Genomic DNA, 27,076 nt, shown 5'->3' on the forward strand with positions numbered 1-27,076 from the left:
TATAATATCACTGTAATGGTAACGAATGAGATGATTGGAAGTAACAGCTCAGATCCTCAGTATGTGGATGTGATCTCCATAGGTAAAAAGGGAAGAATTAAATGGAAAACAAACTAGAAGACATATGTGATTTTTACACCCAGAACAAGTAGTGGTGAAAGATTTCTTTCCTCATGATGTGAAACTTGCTGTGGAGGAGTGTTTATCTACAGATGATCTAAATATGCATTTGTAATTTATGTGAAAACTGCATTTTACTTAATTTATAAGTAACTACATATTTTATTATCATTTTAATTTTGGCTGAAAAATTGGCTCCAGTTTCTAGTTATCTCCAGTATTTCAGTTAGACTCAATGACAGTTTATAGGTTCCTAGCACTGCAGATTATAAAACTTTCAAATTAGGTAAAGCTACCTGAAAGGTCCCAGACTAAATTTTCCAAATGTAAACATATTTCTGGCTGCTGGCACTGCAGTCGGGAGGGGGGGGCGGGGGGAGGGTGGTGTGTGGTTTAAAAATAACTGCCTAAGCATTCTGTGGGGGTTTTGTAGTATTTCATATTCCTAACTCCATTCTGTTTTCTGCATACACATACTCTACACATTGTAATGATAAACGTACTTAGTCTTTTTAGCTATGAAATATCTGGCATTTTCATTTTGCAAGAGTGGCCTAATGAAATTATGATTTGTATTTCCTTAGCCTGACAAATTGAGAGTAAAGTCTAAGATTTGCTGATACTGTGGTAAATCAGTAGCCAGTTAAACATTATTAGGGAGAAAGGAAAAAAGGCTATTGTACTATTCCCTTACAGAAGTGCTGAATGATCTGAAATTAATGTGATGAGATACAAAACCATAAAGGAGGTACTAAAAATTAAATCAGTAATGGCAAATTTTTCATTTATACAGTTCAACCAGATTCTCCTGTGAGCCTCTCTCTAGAAACAAAAACATCCGTGAGTATAATGTACCTTTGGGCAAAATGGTCTCTCCCTCCATTAGCTGATGTCAGCTCTAATTCACATGTATATCATTATGAGCTATGACTAAAATATAAGGAAAAGGAAGAGTGGGAGGTAATGGAAAAATATATTTATTGTATAAGTGCTCTTTTCAGTGAGTTCTCTTGTCTGAATTTAACTGGTATTATAAACATTTTAGTTTCTATAAGGATAACAAAATTTATGTAACCAAACCTGATTAAAGAAAGAGAAATAATGTAGTGGTTTGTAGAGACAGTGAAATTCAAGGTATTTGTATAATTGTCCTAATATCATATACTAAAAAAAAAAAAATAAAATTGTAATTTTCATCAATTTTTCTGTTCCTAAGTATCACAGTAAGAGACTGTTCAGTTCACATAGTTTAAACCAAATCAGGATCAAAGTAGTTTATCAATTCATTAAAATGTAATAATGAACAATCAGTTAACTATGCAGTCAAGGTCAGTATCAGCAATATAACAGATAAATCACAATACTAGGCACTTTAAAATGTTAATAGACACCTACAAATTTATAAACACATTCCTATAACTAGTCCCAGAAACATGCTATATACATAAATTCCCTTCTCCCAGAAAGGATAAATTACAAAACACACCCCACACTCCAGGGAGGGCAAAATCCCCTATTTATAGCCCCTTCTGCAGGGGACACGGATGCTTTAACTATGAACCTGTGCCCCTTCCTACTATCTACTAAGCCACACACCAATGAGAAAGCACACACACGGTCACATGCGTACACCCAGGTGTGGGTCCCTGCCTCCTGCAGCCCACGCTGTCTGGAGTGCAGCTACTCACAGCATCAGAGAGGGAGGCTGCTCTGTCTGGCCCAGGCAGAGGTCATGATGCTAGCAGAGCAGCTTCTGATAGCATCAAACTAAACTTCAGCTACTGCTGTTTCCAGTGTGTGTATACACACCCATCATTACAATTTTTCATGCTTCTTTAATACTGCTTTTCAAGCTGACCTTTTTTTATTTCAGAAGTCTCTCAGTCATTCCCTAATTACTATTTAATTGGACTGGGGTCATCATTCTCTTCAACATGATCAGTTGGGGGCAACCCCTCTCTCAGAAAGTTTGGGGTGTCCTACTCACACACACTATTTACATTGACATTCACAGCTGTTGCCATTTTGCTAGGAGTGAGCCACAGTACTCCCACAGCTGAGATACCAGGGTAAAATATCATTCTTAAAGTCAGTCAGATGGCCTCAAGGCTACCTAAATTATTGTTGCCTTGTCAATGGAGAAAGCTATGTGTCTTGAAAGACTTCTGAAGAGAGATTCAAAGGGCCTGAGTAAGGCACTTAATAATGATCACTAAAACTAGCCACCAAGAAGCATTACACAGAGGGTTTACCTGTGAGATAGACTACCTATAGTGTTCCTTGCATTGTGGATCTGATGGAGTACTAACTTATAAGAAGTCTACAATTAACTATATGTTCTCAAGTACCAGAATCTCAGTGTCAATGAAGTGAGTTTTTCTAAGTCAGTCACTACCTTTGTTTCTTTGTAATTAACATCTTATAAAATACCCGACTGAAACCTTTGTCTTTCAAAAGTAAGTGACACAAGCATACTCATTTATGGTTTACTTTTTAAAATGGCCCAATTCTTTATTATTTTTCCAGTCCATTTTCTTTTCCAGACAATATCTGTTGGAGTACAGACACAGTACAAAATGATTAGGTTGGGGTAAAGTATGTTGGGGTAAAGTATGCTTGCTGGGGTAAAGTATGTTGTTCAGGTCCGTTGCATGTTAGACCTTGGAGAATGGAGTGAATGGAGCTCTAAAAGATGCATTCAGATCCCCATTGGTGAGTGGATGATTGCTGTTCTGTTAATTGTGTTTATATTCTAGACAGTTCAGTGTTGTGAAAGGTGCCTAAATGGCAGCCCTGAAAACCCAATTCCTCACACAGATACTTCATAGTGCTGGAGGAACAGCTTAGCGCATCTTACCTGTGCTGGTTTTGGCTGGGATAGAGTTAATTTTCTTTATAGTAGCTAGTATGGGGCTATGTTCTCCACCCCTTATTCCATAACATTCACGTCATGCTCAGGTCTCACACTATCCAATACATTCTCATTACCCACCATCACCCTTCCCATCCTTTGATATAATACACAGATATCATTCCCTTAGTCTATGGACCACCCCTGTGAAATGCCTGTAAAATGTCCATAAATGTCCACAAAATGTCCACTGAGTTCATTTAGTCCATGACTTTGGGCTCCATCTCTTATGGTGGTCACTCAGGACAGGAGAGGTGGCGTGTTGCGTAGAGTTACAGGGCACCAAAGCAGACTCAGTTTGGGTCACTGCTGCACTTGCACTGCTTCTTGCAAGGCTTGTCCTCCATTTGTTCAGGTGGTTCCAGCTATATTAATTCCTATAACATGCAACTCAATCATGGGTTACAATAATTTAAAGGTATTTCCATTCAATCTCCACCCCGGTCCCTTTGAGCCAGACCATCGGGTTTAACATTGCAATGAACTCCTCCCCTTGCCCCTGCTCCATCTTGGACTTACCCACAGACTGCAGTCCCTCAGGGGCATACCTGCTCCAAGTGGAGCCTTATTTATGAGCCACAGACTCTCCAGGGGTCTACCTGCTACGGCACAGACTTATCCACAGTCACTCTGAGGTGCACCTGTTCCAGTGTGGCCTTCTCCATGGGACTCAATGCCTTCAGAGGTATACCTGCTGCGACACAGACATAACCATGGCCACAGATATTTCAAGATATACCTGCTCTGTCATGGGCTTATCCATGGGCACAGACGCTTCGGGGTGTCCTGCTCCCGCGTGGACTCATCCACAGGTCACAGTCCCTTCGACTCGAGTTCACACCGGAGTTTCAGCCTGTCCAATACAGCAGCACAGAAACAGCAGCGATGCCCTGGCCATCTGCCAGCCCAGGCGCATGGCCATTGCTGTTATCAGAATGTTCCCAGGCACAGCAGAGTAAGATAATAAGCAGTACAGCAGCACAGCAAGCAGCAAAAGCAAAAAGCAGCCACTAACGAGCCCTAGACTCTAATATACAGTAAGGCAAGCAAGCCCAATGGCAAGTACAGGAGCCTGCTGATTAATAGTTAAACCGCAATAACAGCTATAAATTCTATCATCTAGCACATTCCAATCAAATCTGTCATTATCTCAAACCCTTCATGCCCAACGTTGGGCGCCAAAAAGGACTGTCATGGTTTAACTCCAGAAGGCAACTAAGCACCACACAGCCACTCACTCACTCCCCCCTGGTGGGATGGGGGAGAGAATCAGAAGAGTAAAAGTGAGAAAACTCGTGGGTTGAGATAAAGACAGTTTAATAAGTAAAGAAAAAGCCACGCACGCAAACAAAGCAAAACAAGGAATTCATTCACTCCTTCCCATGGGCAGGCAGGTGTTCAGCCATCTCCACGAAAGCAGGGCTCCCTCACGCGTAATGGTTACTTGGGAGGACAAACACCATCACTCTGAACATCCCCCTCTTCCTTCTTCTTCCCCAGCTTTATATACTGAGCATGACATCATATGGTATGAAATAGCCCTTTAGTCGGAGTCAGCTGTCCCAGCTGTGTCCCCTCCCAACTTCTTGTGCACCTCGCAGAGCATGGGAAGCTGAAAAGTCCTTGATTTACTATAAGCACTATCTAGCAACAACTAAAACATCTCTGTATTATCAACATTGTTTTCAGCACAAATCCAAAATATAGCCTCATACTAGCTACTATAAAGAAAATTAACTCTATCCCAGCCAAAACCAGCACATTACTGTATTTTGTGTGCAATTGTCTATTCAGTATTTTCGATCCACCTTGGCCTCAGCCTCTGGTGAAACTGGCTATGACAATGTTGTGGTTTAGACAGAGTCGGCAATTAAGTACCACACAGCTGCTCGCTCACCCTCCCCCCCAGTGGGATGGGGGAGAGAATCAGAAGAGCAAAAGTAAGAAAACTCGTGGGATGAGGTAAGAACAGTTTAATAATTGGAACAACAACAACAACAAGTAATGAGAAGGAAAACAACAAGAGAGCGAGAGAAGAACAAAAACGCAGGGGGAAAAAGAAAAAACAGTGATACAACCGCTCACCACCCGCCAACCGATGCCCAGCCAGTCCCCAAGCAGCGATCGCTACCCCCTGGCCAACTCCCCCCAGTTTATATACTGAGCATGACATCATATTGTATGGAATAGCCCTTTGGCCAGTTTGGATCAACTATCCTGGCTGTGCCCCCTCCCAGCTTCTTGTGCGCCCGGCAGAGCATGGGAAGCTGAAAAGTCCTTGACTGGTGTAAGCACTACTTAGCAGCAACTAAAACATCAGTGTGTTATCAACATTATTCTCATACTAAAATCAAAACCACAGCACTATACCAGCTACTAGGAAGAAAATTAACTCTATCCCAGCTGAAACCAGGACAGTATCCACCCCTTATTCTATACCATCTACGTCATGCCCAGGTTCTACCCTTTCCAATACATTCCAATTAATCACCACCACTTTTCCCTGACTTTTGACATATACACACAGATATCATTCCCTTGGTCCATGGGCCATCCCTCTAAAAAGTCCACTGAGTTCATTTAGTCCATGACTTTGGGCTCCATTTGTCATAACGGTCCTTCAGGGCAGGAGAGATGGCGTGTGGTGTTGGATTGTTGCATGCTGAAGCCAGTTCTGGTTCCATCACTGCTGCACTTGGCTTGGTTTCATCAAAGTGCATTCTTCATTAATCTGGGAGATTCTTACTGAAATACCATTGATATGGCATATAGTAACCATAAAAGTGATGACATACAGTATTATATAGCAATTAACATTATATCATTTAGTTCATTGGCTATTCTCACCCAAAATCAAATCCCCTTGAGGTACACAGCGGACTTCCCCATCCCTCTGCATCACCCACCAAGTGCACCCAGGTCCTTGAGCAAAAGCAATCCCACGAATGGGTTTGCCTTTGCCTGAGGCAGGAGTAACCCAGACTGTCTTCCCCAGCATGTTTTTAATGTGCACTACAGGGACTTTATCTCCTTCAACAGTGCGTAAAAGTTTTGATTGGGCAGGGCGAGCTCGATTGACAGATCCCCTAGTGTTGACTAACCAGGTGGCCTTTGCTAAATGTGTATCCCAATGTTTGAATGTCCCACCACCCATTGCTCGCAGTGTAGCCTTTAACAGTCCATTGTATCGCTCAATTTTCCTGGAGGCTGGTGTGTGATAGGGGAGGTGATATACCCACTCAATGCCATGCTCTTTGGCCCAGGTGTCTATGAGGTTGTTTCGGAAATGAGTCCCGTTGTCTGACTCAATTCTTTCTGGGGTGCCATGTTGCCATAGGACTTGCTTTTCAAGGCCCAGGAGAGTGTTCTGGGTGGTGGCATGGGGCACAGGATATGTTTCCAGCAATCCGGTGGTTGCTTCCACCATTGTAAGCACATGGCACTTGCCTTGGTGGGTTTGTGGGAGTGTGATATAATTGATCTGCCAGGCCTCCCCATATTTCTATTTCAGCCATCGCCCTCCATACCACAGAGGCTTTAACTGCTTGCCTTGCTTGATTGCAGCACATGTTTCACATGTTTCCCCTCGATCTCAAGCCCATCTCTATGTTGCATCTCTTCCTTGATGGCCTGAGGGGTCATGGGCCCACCAAGCTATGAATAATTCACCCTTCTGTTGCCAGTCCAGATCCACCTGAGCCACTTCAATCTTAGCAGCCTGATCCACCTGCTGGTTGTTTTGATGTTCCTCAGTGGCCTGACTCTTGGGTACATGAGCATCTACGTGACGTACTTTTACAACCAGGTTCTCTACCCGGGCAGCAATATTTTGACACAATGTGGCATCCCAGATGGGTTTGCCACTGCGCTGCCGGTTGCTCTGCTTCCATTGCTGTAACCACCCCCACAGGGCATTTGCCACCATCCATGAGTCAGTATAGAGATAGAGCACTGGCCACTTTTCTCATTCAGCAATGTCTAAAGCCAGCTGGATGGCCTTTACTTCTGCAAATTGGCTTGATTCACCTTTTCCTTCAGCAGCTTCTACCACTTGTCATATAGGACTCCATACAGCAGCTTTCCATCTCCAATGCTTTCCTACAATACGACAGGACCCATCAGTGAACAGGGCATACTGCTTCTCATTTTCTGGCAGTTTTTTGTACAGTGGGGCCTCCTCAGCACGCGTCACCTCCTCCTCTGGTGATATTCCAAAATCTTTGCCTTCTGCCCAGTCCATAATTACTTCCAAGATCCCTGGGCGATTGGGGTTTCCTATCCGAGCCCATTGTGTGATCAGTGTGACCCACTTACTCCACATAACATCAGTTGCATGATGTGTAGAGGGGACCCTCCCTTTGAACATCCAGCCCAGCACCGGCAGCCGAGGTGCCAGGAGGAGCTGTGCTTCAGTACCAACCACTTCTGAAGCAGCTCGAACCCCTTCATATGCTGCTAATATCTCTTTTTCAGTTGGAGTATAGCAGGCCTCGGATCCTCTGTATCCCCGACTCCAAAACCCAAGGGGTCGACCTCGAGTCTCCCCTGGTGCTTTCTGCCAGAGGCTCCAGGTAGGGCCATTCTCCCCAGGTGCCAGCTGCGGTGTAGAGCACATTCTTTACATCTTTCCCTGCCTGGACTGGCCCAAGGGCTACTGCATGAACTATCTTCCATTTAATTTGTTCAAAGGTTTGTTGTTGCTCAGGGCCCCATTGGAAATTGTTCTTCTTCCGGGTCACTTGATAGAGAGGGCTTACGATCAGCCTGTAATTTGGAATATGCATTCTCCAAAACCCCACAAGGCCTAAGAAACCTTGTGTTTCCTTTTTGCTAGTTGGTGGAGACATGGCTGTTATTTTGTTGATCACATCCATTGGGATCTGACGACGTCCATCTTGCCATTTTATTCCTAAAAACTGGATCTCCTGTGCAGGTCCCTTGACCTTCCTTTGTTTCATGGCAAAACTGGCTTTCAGGAGGATTTGGACTATTTTCTTCCCTTTCTCAAAAACTTCTTCTGCTGTATTGCCCCACATGATGATGTCATCAATATATTGCAGATGATCTGGAACTTCACCCTGTTCCAGTGCAGTCTGGATCAGTCCATGGCAGTGTACTGAACGCCCCTCCAAGTGAAAGCAAATTGTGGCCTGCACTCTGCTGCCAAAGGGACTGAGAAAAACACATTAGTGATATAAATTGTAGCATACCATTTGGCTGCTTTTGACTCCAGTTCGTATTGAAGTTCCAGCATGTCCAGCACAGCAGCACTCAGCGGTGGCATGACTTCATTCAGGCCATGATAGTCAGTCTCCACTCTCCATTAGACTTTTGCACTGGCCATATAGGACTGTTAAAGGGTGAACGAGTCTTACTGATCACTCCTTGGATCTCCAGTCGACGAATCAGCTCATGGATGGGAATCAGGGAGTCTCAGTTAGTACTATATTGCCGCCGGTGCACCGTTGTGGTAGCAATTGGCACCTGTTGTTCTTCTACCCTCAGCAACCTCACAACAGAAGGGTCCTCTGAGAGACCAGGCAAGGTAGACAGCTGTTTGATCTCCTCCGTCTCCAAGGCAGCTATACCAAAAGCCCACTGGTACCCTTTTGGGTCCTTGAAATACCCTCTCCTGAGGTAGTCTATGCCAAGGATGCACAGAGCCTCTGGGCCAGTCACAATGGGGTGCTTTTGCCACTCATTCCCAGGTAGGCTCACTTCAGCCTCCAATACAGTTAACTGTTGGGATCCCCCTGTCACTCTAGAAGTACAGATGGATTCTGCCCCGATATAGCTTGGTGGCATTAGGGTACACTGTGCACCGGTGTCTACTAGAGCCTTATACTCCTGTGGGTCTGATGTGCGAGGCCATCAAATCCACACAGTCCAGTAAACCCGGTTGTCCCTTTCTTCCACCTGGCTGGAGGCAGGGCCCCCCTAATCCTGGTCATAATATTCATTACCCATTTCTTGTATATACGAGTCAGGAGTTTCTTCATTTAAATCAGGGGTAAGATCAGCCCTTTTACTCTGTCTGGGGAACTGTCCACTGGAAACCGGAGCAGCAATTTTCCTGGAAGAACCCCCTTGTGTGATTGTGTTTCCTTGCAACTCACGTACCCGCGCCTCTAGGGTCGAGGTAGGTTTTCCATCCCACTTCCTCATGTCCTCTCCTTGGTCACGCAAGTAAAACCATAGGGTGCCCAGTGGTGTGTACCCTCTATATCCTCTTCTCTTGAGCAGAAGAATGCTGACTCCTAATAGCTGAGACACTGGTCTGTACAGGTGGAAAGTAGGACCTATCCTCTTTGAGTTGCTGGACCTTTTGGGACAGTTTCTCCACAGCCGAGACAAGGGAGGAAGAGATACTTTCTTCATATTCCCAGAGCTGGCTAGCCGCTTCATCCACTGTTGGACCCTCTCCCTCTTTCCAGTTCAGCATTGCCAATGAGCTGGCACATGACGATGGTGCATCCCGTACCAACTTCTGCCACATGGGTTGTGTGCACTGGACCTCATCTGGATCTTTGTGTGATCGCTCGTCGTCCAGGTCACCATAAATCACCTCCAGCACAGCTAATTCCCTCAGGTACTGGATACCTTTCTCCATGGTGGTCCATTTCCCAGGGCGATATAGAACATCTTCCTTGAAGGGATATCTTTCGTTCATAGCTGACAGGAGTCGCCTCCAGAGGCTGAGGACTGGTGCCCCTTTTCCAATCACTTTGTCAATGCCCCCTTCCCTAGAAAGGGATCCCAGCCTTTTGGCTTCCTTACCCTCCAATTCCAGGCTACTGGCCCTGTTATCCCAGCATCGGAGCAGCCAGGTGACAACATGCTCGCCTGGACGACGGCTGAAATCTTTTCACATATCTCGCAGCTCACTCAGGGATAGGGATCGGGTAGTTTCTGTCTCATCCACAACTTTTTCCTCTTCCTCTCCTTGTGATGGCCCTGCTCTTTCATCTTCCCTTTCTAAATGAGCTGAATTTTGCTTCCAGGATTTCTTGTTGTGTATAGGGGCGACTGATAATGACACGGGAATAATATGAGAATATTATTCTCATACTAAAATCCAAACACAGCACTATACCAGCTACTAGGAAGAAAATTAACTCTATCCCAGCCGAAACCAGGACAGGCTGGGATTTACTAGGAAGTCATTTCTGATATAGGTGTGCCTACATAATTTTTTGCTCCTGTACCTCTGTTTAAAAATCATGTTGATTTCATCTGTTACTAAAGATACCAGGTAGTGGTACTTGTGGAAGTCATTCATTTGTTCATTAGTAACTGGACTGAAAGCATTGCCATATCTAACAGAGCATAACATTGCAGCTACTATCACATGGAAATAATTGTCTGTCTTCTGTTGGGTTTGAGTGGACACATTAAATATGCATGACTTATGCATGGTGACTGGAAGAAGGGAAACATTGTGCCCATCTTTAAAAAGGGTAGAAAGGAGGACCCTGGGAACTACCGACTTGTCAGCCTCACCTCTGTGCCTGGGAAGATCATGGAACAGATCCGCTTAGAAGCTATGCTAAGGCACATGGAGGACAGGGAGGTAATTCGAGACAGCCAGCATGGCTTCACCAAGGGCAAGTCCTGCCTAACCAACCTAGTGGCTTTCTACGAGGGAGTTACCACATCAGTGGACAAGGGAAAAGCAATGGATGTCATCTATCTGGACTTCTGTAAAGCCTTTGACATGGTCCCCCACAACATCCTTCTCTCTAAATTGGAGAGATACGTATTTGATGGGTGGACTGTTCAGTGAATAAGGAATTGGTTGGATGGTCACATCCAGAGGGTAGCTATCAATGGCTCAATGTCCAGATGGAGATCAGTGACGAGTGGTGTCCCTCAGGGGTCCGTACTGGGACCAGTGCTGTTCAATATTTTTATCAGTAACATTGACAGCGAGATCAAGTGCACCCTCAGCAAGTTTGCAGATGACACTAAGCTGAGTGGTGCAGTTGACAGGCCAGAAGGACAGGCTGTTATCCAGAGGGACCTGGACAAGCTGGAGAAGTGGGCCCATGTGAACCTCATGAGGTTCAACAAGGCCAAGTGCGGGGTCCTACACCTGGGTCAGGGCAATCCTCAGTTTCAATACAGGCTGGGGGATGAAGGGATTGAGAGCAGCCCTGCGGACAAGGACTTGGGGGTACTGATGGATGAAAAGCTGGACATGAGCCAGCAGTGTGCGCTCACAGCCTAGAAGGCCAACCATATCCTGGGCTGCATCAAAAGAAGCATGCCCAGGAGGTCAAGGGAGGTGATTCTGCCCCTCTACTGTGCTCTGGTGAGACCTCACCTGGAGTGCTGCATCCAGCTCTGGAGCCCTCAGCACAAGAAGGACATGGAGATGTTGGAGCAGGTCCAGAGGGGGGCCACAAAAATGATCCAAGGGCTGGAACACCTCTCCTACAAGGACAGGCTGAGAGAGTTGGGGTTGTTCAGCCTGGAGAAGAGAAGGCTGCGGGGAGACCTTATTGTGGTCTTCCAGTACTTAAAGGGGGCCTATAGGAAAGATGGGGACAGACTTTTTAGCAAGGCCTGTTGTGACAGGACAAGGAGCAATGGTTTTAAACTAAGGGAGGGCAGATTTAGACTGGATTTAAGAAAGAAATTTTTTACAATGAGGGTGGTGAGGCACGGGAACAGGTTGCCCAGAGAGGTGGTAGATGCCCCATCCCTGGAAACATTCAAGGTCAGGCTGGACAGGGCTCTGAGCAACCTGATCTAGTTGAAGATGTCCCTGCTCTTGCAGGGGGGTTGGACTAGATGACCTTTAAATGTCCCTTCCAATCCAAAGCATTCTATGATTCTATAAAATTAGGATAACAACCTCAAAGGCATCAAAGACCTGGGAGCAAGGAAACACAGGGACAGAAAATAAGTACAGGCTCTACAATGATCTCTTCAAGTCAAATTCTGAAATTGAAGAAAGGTGGACTGGAAGATAACTGTACTGCAGCTGCCCACGCTTATCCTTTGCAGAAGTAAAAGATTGCAAAACTGACAAGCAACACTTAATTCACCACTTCTTAGACTTTGATTTGACCAACCAGCTTTCACATTTAAAAACAACAAACCATTCTGATAAGCTAGGCTAGCTAACAGAAGCTTTCCTTTCAAGGAATAAAAAAAAAGTTCTGCCAGCAGGCTACCAGCTCAAAATCATTATATTAGGCAACTATTTTTTCTATATTAATATCTGTAAATTTAACCTAGGAAGATTAGCTCATGTTCATTATGAGAAAGTTGAACATTTAATATATTTTGGTTTTGTCATCCCTTTAGTGTTTGGATTAGTGTTACTATCACACAGGAACCTTTTCAAAGACCAATATTTGAAAAGAGCATTTTATTCCAGAAGAACCTGAAATTTCTCTAAGACCACTCAATTTATGACTGGGAATATCTTCTCTAGCAATTTCAAGTATTTTTTTGCAGGTCTACACTTTATACCCACTAGAAGAGCTCCAATGAAATCAGTCTTTCAAAACTCAACTGAAAGCACAGTATCATCCCCTTAAAATTAGTCATGCATTAATACATCCAGTGCCTTTAAATTGTTCAATTATAATTCAGAATTTATTTAAATACTGACAATGGATTTGCAAACCAATGCAAGGCTAATAACAGAAAAGAGACTCTAACATTCACAAGTATGTTAAATTGTTTCTTACTGATCCAACATACACATAACAGTTGTCAGAACAAGCCATGGATACTTCTAAAAACAACAGCCCATTAAAATAATCTAGACCTTACATGGTTCAGTGATAGACAAGGCTAAAAACACCACCATTAAAATCCCAAACACTCATGAGGTTTGTGTGTGTTTTTCACTTTTAAATGTCATTTCTATGGGATACTATCTATGAAGATCTCTGGTTTCACTTAGGGAGAAAAGGCTGCATAAAAATCTTGGAACCTTAAATATTCATGTATTCAAGGTCAGAAGTTAATCAAAACAATGCCAGCACATACACACAGACTGCTTTTTTCTCCAGTTTCTTCAGAGACAATCCAATTAAAAAAGAAAAAGTATTTCAAGTGCCAAAAGATTAGAAAAAGTCCTAATTAGTTATTAGAACAGTCAAATGTGAAAACACATTTTCTTACTCTTACCTGCTACCATCAAAAGCCACATGAACCAAAACCCAGCAGCTGTCTAGTTAGGTCCTGCAATTTTCAGTTGTCAGCCACTTCCACCTGACAGTTGGAAGGACTGTGGGTTTTTTGCTCATACGTTTGCTCATGTTTGGCTTCTGTATCCACAAAACAACTCCTTCTAATGAGTAAATTAAATCAGCCATCATCTGTGCTTTTATTTTCTTTACACCTCCCCTTGCTTTGACAACAAAGACTCCAGAACTTGTGCAGGGCCCACTTATGTCAAGGGGGCATAACCAAGGTTCCCGTGTTGTTCCTGTGTCCTACCAAAACCAGTATGTGCTCATCTATTTACAGCAATTTGCTTACTAGCTGTATCAGAGCTTTACAGCATTGAATTTTGAAGAATATATTTCCTCCCCTGCCCCCATGACATGACACGACAGTACTCACATTTTAACCACTTGGATATTAGGACAACTTCTTTGCAAGCATGAATTGAAATTATCCTGATTTAAACAACGCAGCCATACTCCTTATCCTTACACAGGAGCTCTGAACCATCTGATTTCATATAAATCATACTGAAGGCTTTTAGAGCAATTAGTATTCAATCTTTTTAAATTCAGTTTCCCTTTTGGAAATTCAGTCCCTATTGGTATGGGACTTCAATTTTGTACATTGTATGAATAGCAGGTATATTAAAAATTGTTATACGGCTAATCTTTAAACACTTGAGCTACTGCACCTTCTTCCCCCCTCCATAACTTATATCTGCCCCAGCATCCATTTTCTTCTAACCCATTGCATGCAAGGATTAATCCAAAAGACACACTCCTAGCATTTTGACTAGAACATCTTGGGTAAGAATGCTATGAAAAGTATTTTTCATAATAATTTCAGTAAATATTTTCCCATCCTGAGAGTGTTTCATTGAATATTATTAATAACACAGAATATACTCTTCAGAAATATAACAGCATCAAGACTGGTAGGAGCCATATGGCATTCTCTAATGTTTTGATCACTAGTTTGTTTAGGAGTCAGGTTTTTGAAAGTAATTATTTTTAGAATTTTAAAAATTGCTAAATAAAAATTACTGAAAATGAGAAAGCCAACAAAGTGGTATCGTTACTGAAAAACCTACAAAAAAAATAATACTCTACGGGGCTTTCCTTGTACTGACAAAAAAGCCATGCCAGTCAGGGATTGAATGTGCAGCAAATCAAACAGATGGAAAAACAACATACTTTTAAGTGAGAAGAGACTAGTTATCTACTGGTTATTTTAACCATAGCCTTCAAATACTATATCTTCACTTTGCAAAAGCTTTTTCTGATCCACAAGACAGTAGGAGGATAGAAGACAGCACTACCACCAAGTTTAAAATGAACAACAGAGAACAGGAGTGAGGAAAAAAGGTTCAGAGCGTAAACAAAATGGATTTCATTGTGAATATAAATTTTAACTCGTTTGAGGCAGAACAGAGCATGAAGTTTTGGTAGAGGCCTGTTCAATGTCATCAGTCCAGCCAGGACAAGTGAGACCAGAGAGGTTGCAGAGTGGTAACATCACTTGGAAAAACAGGAGTAACAGTTTTGAAGCCATCTTCCCTAAACTTAGGTAAGTGCACAGATGACAAAGCCCTAACACGCAAACTGGAAGAAACTTCTGCAAAGATCCTGAGAAAGCCCTGCAAAGGGAAAGGGAAGAGGCGTAGCAAGCGGACAGCACAGCAGATGTACATCACAAGAAAGCACCTTGGTCCTCCAACAGACAAGCAAGCTTTTGTCTTCCCACAGGTTTATGTTTCCAAACCACCACAGAATTCAGAAAAGGGAACTGAGTCTTTGTTCCCTCGTCATCCCATCACCCCTGACATGGCCACAACTGAAAAAGACTGCATTAAAATCTGAACGGCCCACTACCCCCCCAACCCATGATCCTATCGTACAGGCCCAGGAGTGTAAGTCCCTTGCTCACAGCTGCACAGGAAGCTTGCGGCCGACCCGGCTTTCTCAGGCTGGGGATTATTCTGCAAGATCACTCGTGCTCTGACCCTGTTTATGTACAAGTGCATACACTTCTTTTCAGATATAAAGACGACACCTGTTAACCACAAGACTATTCTTCCTTCAAGCTTTGCACAGACAGGATTTTTTTATGTAAGTACCAGAGTCTATTGGTTTTTCTAAGTTTCCCGTCACAGATTGCTGCTGCCTGGTTTACATCTATTCCTCCAGCAAGTCAAAATCCACTTTCAAACCCTTACATCTACAACAGGTCTTTCATCCAGTCATCTTCTGCAAATGGCTACAGCAACCTTCCTGCAGACTTGTACCTTTGAGAAACTACCTGAGGAAAACCCGTTTGTCCCAAGGACTTCAGTGATGACAATGCCATGGTCATTTTAATGACTGTAACGAGGCTCTTTGGCAGGTAGATGGAAAGAGAAAAACATGGGTATTCTACATTTAGTTAAGTATCTTCTTGGCATTCTTGCCTTTTTTATTTCTTAAATCGATCCTCATTTACTCTAGCTCTCCTAATAATTAAGAGGATTTAAAGGTCAGAAAGGATAAAAAGCTAATCTATTCAAGACAACCTGACATTACAAGAAGTTCCCTATAAGACAAAGGAAAATTACAATAAGGAAAATAATAAAATAGTATACTAAAACCTCAGCTCTCCCCTTGAAGTCACTCCTCCCAAAGCCTTGAGGAAAACAAATCAAAACACCTCAAAACACCTGCTTTGCACTGCATCTCAGAAAAAAAAAAAAAAAGCCAATCAACAGATCAGACTGGGGTAGCAAATCCCTAAGGATATTTTCTCAGGCAAAATATCATGGCACTTCCAGCGCAAGGCATTAAAACTTCACTTGCAGACCAACAGAAAGTTCGATTTGAGGTGAAGGAGTACTGCTGTTTTTAAATAAAGTTTAATTCAGCATATATATTCCATTCACTAGGCTTTGAGAATTAAAGTATAATTAAGACTCACAAAGCAGAGCCTCAAAATCAGGGTTTGGATGTATACTGAATGCAAAAATACAAACAAAAACACGCCCACAGGACAGTTCATCAGAAGACAGCGCAAATGAGCAAGAGTAGCTTAATCTGTTAAATACCTAGCAAAACCACTGTAGAAGATTTATATTTATACATTCTCAGAAAACATACTCCAAGAGTAGAATTTCAAAACAGGAATCATTAATTAATCTCTCAAGCAACATGCAGCTGTAAGAAGGAGCAGACTAGCTTGCTGTTTGCATTGTGTGGATAAATCAAAGCCAGCCAACATGGCATCACATCTTACTTTACCCCTTTCAGACTTTCACTGACTAGCAAACTGACTTTGTAGCAAACACATGAAATTCCACATGAAGTTTTCATACAAACATTTTTAAATCTGCTAATACAAAACATGTTTATTGAATAAACCTTTATGGCACTAATTATTGTTTGATTCGGAAGAGGTCTGTGCTGGAGAGGTAGACTTAAAAACGATTCATCTTCCAAAGCAAGCTCACCTCACTCATCCCCCGGCTGGTGAAACTGCCACAACGAGTGCACCCATCATACTGCTCATGCACACTACCTCCTCATCAGCCTGCCTTGTCTCATTGATCTAAACTACAAAACCTTTGGATTAAAGGCTTTCTGCTACAGTATCTGTGCAGCGTCTCTCAGAATTAAGCCTCGCATTCAGCAGGCCTACAAGGCATTGCTGTAATAAACCTGAATAATAGACCACGTTTTCCATTTCCAAGCAAGTTTCACCCCTAAGGAACAGCTTGGTGCTGTCGCCTGCGTCGCTGCTGTCGCTGGAGTGCTGCATCCAGCTCTGGAGCCCTCAGCACAAGAAGGACATGGAGATGTTGGAGCAGGTCCAGAGGGGGGCCACAAAAATGATCCAAGGGCTGGAACACCTCTCCTACAAGGACAGGCTGAGAGAGTTGGGGTTGTTCAGCCTGGAGAAGAGAAGGCTGCGGGGAGACCTTATTGTGGTCTTCCAGTACTTAAAGGGGGCCTATAGGAAAGATGGGGACAGACTTTTTAGCAAGGCCTGTTGTGACAGGACAAGGAGCAATGGTTTTAAACTAAGGGAGGGCAGATTTAGACTGGATTTAAGAAAGAAATTTTTTACAATGAGGATGGTGAGGCACTGGAACAAGTTGCCCAGAGAGGTAGTGGAGGCCCCATCCCTGGAAACATTCAAGGTCAGGTTGGATGGGGCTCTGAGCAACCTGATCTAGTTGAAGATGTCCCTGCTTTTGCAGGGGGGTTGGACTAGATGACCTGTAAAGGTCCCTTCCAATCCAAAGCATTCTATGATTCTATGGTTTTATGATTCTATGACTTCATATCTTGTTGTCAGACACTTTAGACAGGTTGTCTCAATTCTTCTTCTGTCACTATTTGTATTATTCATTATTTGACGTGGAGATTGCTGAAGTACTGTTAATAGAAAAATATTTTTTATATGTCCCATTTTCAGATCTGCCTTAGGCAATTAGAAATTTGGAAAATCAATGTTGCTACTCTAAATAGTAGATAATATATATATTATTAATGTAATAAGACCATATTTTGCCACAAATACATAACTGCAGAAGTTTCAGTCGCATCAGGGTTTTGACTAGCATCATCCTATTCAAAATTTAAGCATTTTCCTCTGCCCTATTCTAAGTGTTTTGCCTGAGTCTATAACAACGTCATCAAGAATCCAAATAATTATAAATTGCTTGGCAGCAATCAGGCAAGTAGCCTGAGTACTGAGCATAACGTCACTGTAGAAGGAAATATGAGAGCTGCTTCTTTGTATCTTAGGAGTCAGCTCAGCATAGGTACTTCAGAAGAGAATTACTGGCAAGGACATAAACAAATGGGCAAACACTTACGTTCTTCTTAATTTTTTCCTGTGAAAGCCAAAACAAATGACAGCATATTTTTTAAATAATCAGAAGCATCTTAAAACACATTTTTTGAAGAAAAAGTGATTTATGTAGAAAACAGATTGAATAGCAGAGTGTATTTTAAATCATTTTACAGAACCTGCTATGACAGTATTTGAGCACCCCTTATCAGATTTGGGGGCAGAGAAGAGCCACAGACAGGGAACTAAAACATAGTTCCTCAGCATAGCTGCAATGGAAAAGGATTTTGAATCCAGGTCAAAGTAGCAGGCTACTGCCCTAATCACTGAACTGTCCTTCCTTTCCTATGCTAATATGAAGCAAAACTTTCTTTCCTTGTAGAAAAAAAGTATTTTCCTGTGCTCTGCTTGACATTGTTTTATAAATTCAGGGTTGACCTAATGCTTTAAGCTTACTAATTAGTTCATTTCTTTATCTCTTGCAGGAGATTCACCTCCTGAAAAGCCTACAATAATAAAATGCCATTCTCCAGAAAAGGAAACATTTACTTGTTGGTGGAAACCTGGTTCAGATGGAGGACATCTTACTAACTACACTTTGCTTTACAGCAAAGAAGGGTAATAAGCTGTGTATAATTATTCGGTGTTTTATCGGAAGGACCTGGAAAATCAGGCCTGATTGGTTTTGCATTTAGGAGATGTCATTTTCCATAGCATATGCTTTTGTGCAAGTGACATATTCTGGAATAGCACTAGCAGCAACATATATAAGGTTGAAAGAGGATCTCTTTTTAATGTCAGGTTTTTCAAATGTCTGTGAATTCTTCTGGCATGGGTAGACTGCCTTGAAAGTTGCCATGGCACAGCAACTGCATAATAGTGTTTGCAATACAAATGCACAGCTCCTTGGCCACACAGCCCCAGAAATAAAGCTTTCCAAAATGACCAGATATTAAAATTTTCATCTTCTGATAATGCTTATTTTGCACAGGTATTTATAGGCCATGAATGCCTCATGGCTTCTGCAGTAATCTCAGTCCTGGAACTTAGATGAAGTGCCAAACATTCATTTTAAAGGAGTAGTCAATACTTTGGGTCCTGTGAACTATTTTTGGTTCACCCAGCACTGCTCAGCCTTGCACTGACCTAACTGGATGCTAAACTCTGTACTTGTCAGCTGAGAGCCAGGTCTTAGTGGAAAAAGACAGATACTGGTCCAGCCAGCCAGGGCAGAGTGTGAGGCTTGCATCCACACCTTTCTCTTTTGTTATTCTGCATCTCAGAGGAACCTGGAAACAAGTACTACATACTCACCATCAACTTTCTCTCCTATCCATGCTCACTTTGGGAAGCTTGGGAATGGATTTGGAGGACAGGTACAAATTAGATTTTTTTTGAAGAACAGGTGACGTAAGACCAAAATAGATTCTGAAAGCGTTTTAATGTAATGTGCAGAATTAATGTAAGTGTGAAATGAACATTGGAAATACTCAGTTTTTAATAGATGGGTTAGAAGACTTCAGCAATCACTTCCACTGGCTCTCTGGAACCTGTAAGAGCTATGCAGTGGACAATGGCATTCAGAAAAGTAAGAGCTGCACTCTACTAGCCCACTGCTGCATCTACAGCAGCCTGAACTCTTCAGGCTTTGTAGTCTTTATTTTTGGGGGAAAATACTTGCTACAGTCTCTGGAATTGTCCAATGACTCTTTAGTCTGAAAGCAGTTTTCTGATTTTCTTCACATTGCTAGGCATGAAAAATCTGATCCAGCCCTAACCTAATCACAGTGATTCTTTCATTTCAGAGAATAACAAGTTTATGAATGTCAAGATTACAGAACTGCAGGCCCCAATTCATGCTACTTCGATAAAAAACACACCTCTTTCTGGACCATATACAATATTACTGTGAGGGCAACTAATGAAATGGGAAGTAACATCTCTGATCCTCATTATGTGGATGTGACTTACATAGGTAAGAGATAAAAAGTATTTTCTGTGGAACCAAATAATTCAAAATTATGGGTTTTGACACAATAATTTTAATTCCAGTTCTTCTTATATATAGTATTATATCCAAGTTAAAAACATGTAAGAACAAATAAGATCTTATCAGTATTCATCCCTTTAGCATTTTATTTTCAAAGGAAGCCTAAAAATGCTAAAAGCTTTAAAACTGCATTCAGATAACCATTTATTGGGTTTCCATATTTCTTTCAGTCAAGCCCTAAGAAACACCATCCAGCTAAAATCCTTTTCCACTCTATCACCAACTGAAATCAAATTGCTCTTTTAACTAATAATACTTAAATTTGGTTACCTAAAAGTAGTTTCCAAACCCAAGAGAAGCTGAATCAGTGCTTTTTATAGCAGTGTACTGATAATCTCTTTTCTCAGACTTTTTCCACAGTGTGACTGTGGACAAGTATTTAGGTTTTCTTCTAAGGGAATGGAACATTATCACCAATAACCATTTTGTTATCAAGGATGTGGCTGCCAGGAGCCTGGCAGCTGGAAAAGGGCTCCTGGAGAAAAGGCTTTACATTTTACCTCCATACCCTGACTACTTGATGAAGCTTTGCATCAGACAGTGTTAGAATACATGCATGACATGCAGAAGCTCTACCTCTGAAGTGAGGTAGCTGCAAGCCTGACTGTGGTGGAAACCTGCATTTCATTTTGGTTTATTTTTGAAGTATAGACAGGGGTTTAATATTACTGTTGGGGGTTTTTTAATTTTTAAATATCCCTACATATGCATGCAGGGATTATGCTGTTGTGTTTTCCGAATGTAAAAGAATGGGGGGGAGAGGTTTATCAGCTAAATCTGTGTTTTCAGCATTCCTAAATGTATATGCCAACTTTGATAAGATTATGGTAAAACACAACTTTCATAACACAGCATTAAAGATGTTAAATTTGAAACATAGTTGTAGGGAAGAGCAACAATAAATGGTAACGTAAGAAAAAATTATTTCTGGTGATAAATGGCAAATCTCAATATGAACTCAACATATTTACTGTTCTTCAGTTTCTTCAAATTCATAAATCCATGCTTACTTCATCAGGAAATTCTTGATCTCTGTATTCCAGCACCAGTTCTAAGTTACTAGACACAATGGAGGTGGCAACTCACCACTCACACCTTTTTATATTTCCTCCTAAAATGCAAGGAAAAATCATTTAGACTCTTATTGTCAGTTCCCTTATTTTAACAGTACAGCCAGATCCTCCTGTGAATGTAACCCTAGAATTAAAAAAGCCAATAAATAGAAAACCATATCTGGTCTTGACATGGTCTCCACCCCTACTGGCTGATGTCAGATCTGGATGGCTTACCCTTGAATATGAGTTGCGACTAAAGCCTGAAGAAGGAGAGGAATGGGAGGTAAGGATGTTGCAAGTTTTTGCTAGATGATGTTTTCTAATCAGTTAGATTTTGTCAGCTAGGTCCCATGCCTGAATGTAATGAAGCAGGCACACTGCATAGTTCATCCTTTTTCAAAAGCAGTGCTTGTGTGATCTACGATTTCCTACTGAGAAGACTGGTATCTCAGATGCTGTTGTGTGTTAGCAGGTGATAAAGTACTTATTTTTAATTGTGACCATTATATATTAATCATATTGGCATTACAGTTTAAATTGTTAGTTCTCATTTAGTCAGGTTTCTTTTGCGATAATTTGTTCTTAACCACAAGCACTTCTTAGGTAACAGAAAGCTCAGTGACATTATGTAAAATCATTTAAATTTGTACAAATAGCCATTAGGTGATAGTTGTCATGGCCACATAATAATAATAATTTTCTATACCCCAGATCGCAACTCAAACAACTGGGTGACAAATTAAAGACTCCAGCTATTGGTATTTGGCTGCATCCCCTTCTTGTCTGCTGCAATACTTCCCAGCCATCTCTGTATCTCCTCCTTCCTTCCCCCTGCCACTGCACTTCCCTGCCCCCTGGCCATTGCAAGATCCACTTTTTACTACCCTCTGCAGTTCTACCAACTCCACATTCCTTGTTTTCTCTCTGCATTTTCTTCCCCTGTCTCTGTTTCTTGCCTCCTTCTCCTCCTCTCACCATTGCAGTTCCCACCATTACCACAGTTCCTCCCTATTTGCCATATGCTCATGATGTGGTTTTTTTAGTAGTTTAATTTGCATAGTATACCAGGGCCAGATCTCATTCCCACTGCATTATGTTAGAAAGCTGAACTATAGAAATAAAATAAATGTACCATTATTCTATGCCTGCATAACAATTATTAGGAATCTATCCAGATTCGTTCTATATTCCCAACTTGGTTATCAAGACTTAAACCTAGCTTTTCATAGATTTTCATAGAAAAAGTCTTAATTTTATATGCATTTTATGATTTTTATTTAATCTCCGGGCTATTTTTGTTGGACAGCAAATGCAATATAAAATGTTTAGTTTAAATCCAGGAAAGAAGTATGTTGTACAGATTCACTGCAAACCAGACCACCATGGATCATGGAGTGAATGGAGCTCAGAAAAGTATATTCAGATCCCTAATGGTGAGTGACCAGGCATCCCTTCAGTAATTGTTATTACATGGAAGTTCATGTAATACTTTTGTTAGTTGTTTGTGGCACCCGTGTGAATTGACATCCCATTGTTTCCCTAGGACAGGTAAGAACATCATTGCTAAGGTAACTGAATTCTCAGCTTCCCTACACCATACTCAGCTTTCCCCTTCATTACTTTTCAGAGTTAAGAAGGTGAATCAATTTCCTTACTTATTTAAACCATGTCCTTTCTGTTTATTGCCTCATTTGTTCTCATGATGATAGCTTTTAATTAAAAGAATACCAGTAACTGCATTAAAACTGCTACATAGACAACAAAGAGTGACTACCTTCAGACAGTAACAGCTCTTCATTACTCTTTATCTGGAATGAATTTGAAATAAACACCTCAATGTAAAAAGTGTCATGTTACAATAGAAATCCTTAAAAATATCTAGTCCTAGATAATTTAACCCACCATTTAATTAATTATATGATATGTATTTGATAATGAAATTACTACAGTATTGGCATAAGTGGATTTGAACCCAAATTCTATAACTGGCTGTGACAAAATTTCCCTCTTCATACATTTTTATATCATTTTTCCAAGAGAGTTTATTTCCTGCACAGTGCCATTAATAAAAAGTATATATATTATCAGATATTACAATGATTATTGAGATAAATCTATGCTAGTAAAGGCCTCTAGATTCAATACCAAATTTGGCAGTTTAGACCAATTTTTAAAATAAAAGTAATTTGAGACTTTTTTTGCATGCTGACTATGCATATGCCAAATGTGTGTCCTTAAATAATTCTGTTTGTTTCCTAGACTTTAGACTAAAAGATATGATTGTGTGGATCGTCATGGATGTCTTGTCATCTCTTATATGTTTAATCATGAGCTGCACAATGGTTTTGAAAGGGTACAGGTAAGTCACCAATTTCACAACTGTATGGAGTTGAAAATCTCAGCAAACTTTTCAAATATAGGCTTCTAACATTTGATTTAATTTCCTATAGGTTTTGTGTTCTCTTATAAACTATAAGTTACAGGTATTTGACTTTAAATTCACAACTGATAAAGAGGTATTTCTGTTCTTTAGGGAAACCAGGCTAAATTCTCAATTGATAAAGACATGTCTCTATTAGATCTGACCATCCTGGTTAGCCATGTAAGTATTCAGCAAACATCATTTGGAGTATCCCTGCTTCTGTAGAAGACATGCCTTTTGGGTTTGGCCTAATTTCCTAAAGGAAACGAGGTTATATTATGAGGTTGTCTTTCTGCCCACCTGCCTGTCAATTCCCCAAATAATGTATTAATTCACTGGCTAATTTCAGTCAAATCTGAAAGAGAAAGGTGTCACAAAGATTATAACTTTTGTACAAGTCTTGCAAAAAATACTGGCTGAGTAGAGGAAAGAGATAGAAACTGTTGTTGGAAAAGTCATCAGAAGTCATTCATCATAAATCCCGTTTAGTAGTAGTCAACTGACAGTCAAGTATGTACATACAGGCCCACTAGCCCTCCTGAACTGTGCCCCACATAGCTGTTTCTTGGCCAGTGTTGAAGTTACAGTGATATCAGAGAACTGGAGGTTAAGGGACAAAGGACAATAAAAGGACATTAGCATTGTTACTTTTCCAGTTGAATAACTTTTGTACTGTTCTCTTTCTTATAAATACATCTAAGGATAACTTATGAACTATAACTGGATTTATAAATTACCTGGCTTGAGAGGTAGACAGGAAACGGAGGTCCAACAGGGAGGTATCAGATATGGGAGAAGTGTTTAAAATGTCAGTCACATTCCGAGGAAATGGGAGAACAAATAGAGAGATAGGGCCTGTACTTATACCTTCTGTGTTTGTTCCATTTTTTTTAGAATGATAGCCTTTATCCTACCGCCTGTTCCAGGACCGAAGATAAAAGGCATAGATACACATCTGTTAGAGGTGAATACCACTGATAACAACAAAAGAATTCACCATTACTTACTTTTCCAAATTATATACTAGCAAAAACAATTACCATAATAAAGTATAAACCAGCTTCAATTAATCTAATCAATGTTAAAAATAAGCAACACTTTCAGGTTGATCATGTGGAAGGTATGTGAGAGACAGAGTCTTGCCTTGCATTAGTAGCAGGAGGGTGTTTGAGAACAGGGTTCATAACCACAGCTGTTCCCTGGGACACCACAAGAGCCAATGCCTGTGTGATCTTCCTAGTAGTTCTTACAGAAGTTGCTCTCCACAGTCTCTTGCCATGCTGAGGAGACAGGACATGGCTGCTCTATCATTCTCCTCCATTTCCTTCTTGCTAAACCCATGAGACTCTTACCTGCCAGAAGCTCCCTAGTCCTCCCATTTTAGAAACATGAATTCTGGGATTGTGTTTCCCCACTAGGGAACTCAAGAAATGTTCTGCTGTTCTTCCACTATTTTCTGCAGCAGTAGAAATTCAGTTTAGGTCTAGTGATATAACTATTAAAGTATTTGCATATTAAATATGTAGATTGTTCCAATCAGATAAACCCTAAGGTTAACAGTAAAAAAATATATCTTATTTATTATGCCCTTAGACAGGAAAATCTGAAGAATTATTGAGTGCTCTTGGTTGCCATGGTTTCCCTCCAACATCAGACTGTGAGGAACTACTGACAGAATATCTAGAGGTAGAGGACAGTGAGGATCGGCAACTCATGCCAAGCCATGACAATGGTCATCCCAGTGAAAATGCAAAAATGACGCCCAAGGAAACAGACAGTGACTCAGGACGAGGGAGCTGTGATAGCCCTTCTCTGCTTTCTGAGAAGTGCAGGGAGTCCTGCACCCTTCCATCAACACTTCAAACACAAGATGTAAGAGATGTTCAAGAAAATAAAGGGGGAAAAAGGAGCTGGGAAACTCAGTATATAGCCTCAGAATGGAAAACACTCCTTTTTAACAGTGAGAGTACAAGATCATCCACATGGCCTGCAGCTCAGTTACTTAATAATCAGCCTCCTATGTTTGCCTACCACAGTACTGTAGATGCACATAAGATAACATGGAGTACCACAAATGTGAACATTACACCAGTTTTGGTGGGAAATGAAGAAAAGCATCAGTCACAATATTCTGTCACTGAAACTGTACATGACAACATGGAAAAGCAAAGAGCGATGGAGAATTTGCATTCCAAAACTGACCAAACCACAGTGCAGGTCAAACAAAACATACCTAATGGCAAGTCACCTTTTTTGAATCCTAAACTAATGGATTATGTAGAAGTTCACAAAGTCAGACAAGATAAGGAGCAAGCAGTATTACTGAAACATAAAGAAAATAGTGGAAAGACTGAAAAATACACTGTTCCAGGAACCAGCAAAGAATATAGCAAGGTCTCAACAGTTGTGGACCATAATATTCTAGTATTAATGCCAGATTCATGCGTCCAGCACACATCTGTGTCTCAAAAACCTGCAAAGGAAACATCTCAGAACCTTCAGCAAGGTCAAGCTGAGAAAAATATGAGTTACTGTCTGACAGCTCCAAGTGAGTGCAAAAGAGAGACCAGTGGATCAGAGTACATGGACCCATCTTCCTTTATGCCCTCCTTTAAATAACTAAAAGTTTGATCACTCTTCATCAGGTAATGCTACAGAATGAGTCAAATACAATCAGTATAATAATGCTAAGATTTGTGGTTTACAATTATGCTGCTGCATCATAGTTGTAGCTTACACCTTTTCCTAGCTGACAAGTATGTGATTTACATATTGAATTTGTTAGTAGTTATGTACAGTAAAACAAAACCACATAGCAAATAGTTCCTTAAAAAAGCCTAGCCTCCTATGTGTATTATACAGAGAATAAAATAAACTGTGGATTGAGGTAATAATCATGGAAGTAAACCTTGAATCATTAACACGTTTCTGACACAGGAAAATGAGGAAGTGGATGTTATAAGCCATGAAAAATACATTGTAAACTAATTATTCAGCTTTGCAGATCTATTAGTTGATTAAACCTGAGGGAATATTGCAGATTCAACAAATATGAGAATTGTTATGGGTCAGTCAGTATACCACAGTGATCTGAGCAGTTCCTAAATACGATAAATCATTACACACTAACATTTTGATCTACAGTGTATTTTTTTCTGAATGCATTCTGACACTACATAAAATTTTCTTTATATTTTTTCTCAATCCTTAAGAAAAAGGAGCTCTTATATATGAAAAATCATATATAAAAGATAATATATTCAACTAATTACAGTAAAATAACAAATTCTTCTAAATATATTTTTGCTTTGTTTCAATGTGACAGAAAACTTTGCACCCCATTCATATCCTAGTCCAATCAAACCAAACACGAAGAAAATAGCAGGACACTATTTGATATACTGCCTTACTGTATATAATATACAATTCTACTTTAGTACAAGACCATATGTTTAACAATATATTTTTAAAGGCTATTTTACTATTACCAAAAAAAAGCAAAATAAAAT

General features: G+C 41.0%; 1 protein-coding gene across 1 annotated transcript; it reads left to right on the top strand.

Moving 5' to 3' along the window:
• PRLR (prolactin receptor) lies at window positions 1-26,186 on the top strand. Its single transcript, XM_072859317.1, is given in 10 exon segments — window positions 1-82; window positions 914-1,080; window positions 2,664-2,832; window positions 18,526-18,658; window positions 19,846-20,015; window positions 21,259-21,427; window positions 22,433-22,578; window positions 23,405-23,504; window positions 24,462-24,531; window positions 25,161-26,186. Coding segments are annotated over 10 exon segments (2,217 nt in total). The 5' UTR covers window positions 1-15.
• The last annotated feature ends 890 nt before the right edge of the window (window positions 26,187-27,076 follow it).

Source organism: Ciconia boyciana, chromosome 4, assembly GCF_034638445.1.
Source record: "Ciconia boyciana chromosome 4, ASM3463844v1, whole genome shotgun sequence".
In the NCBI taxonomy this organism is placed as follows: Eukaryota; Metazoa; Chordata; class Aves; order Ciconiiformes; family Ciconiidae; genus Ciconia; species Ciconia boyciana.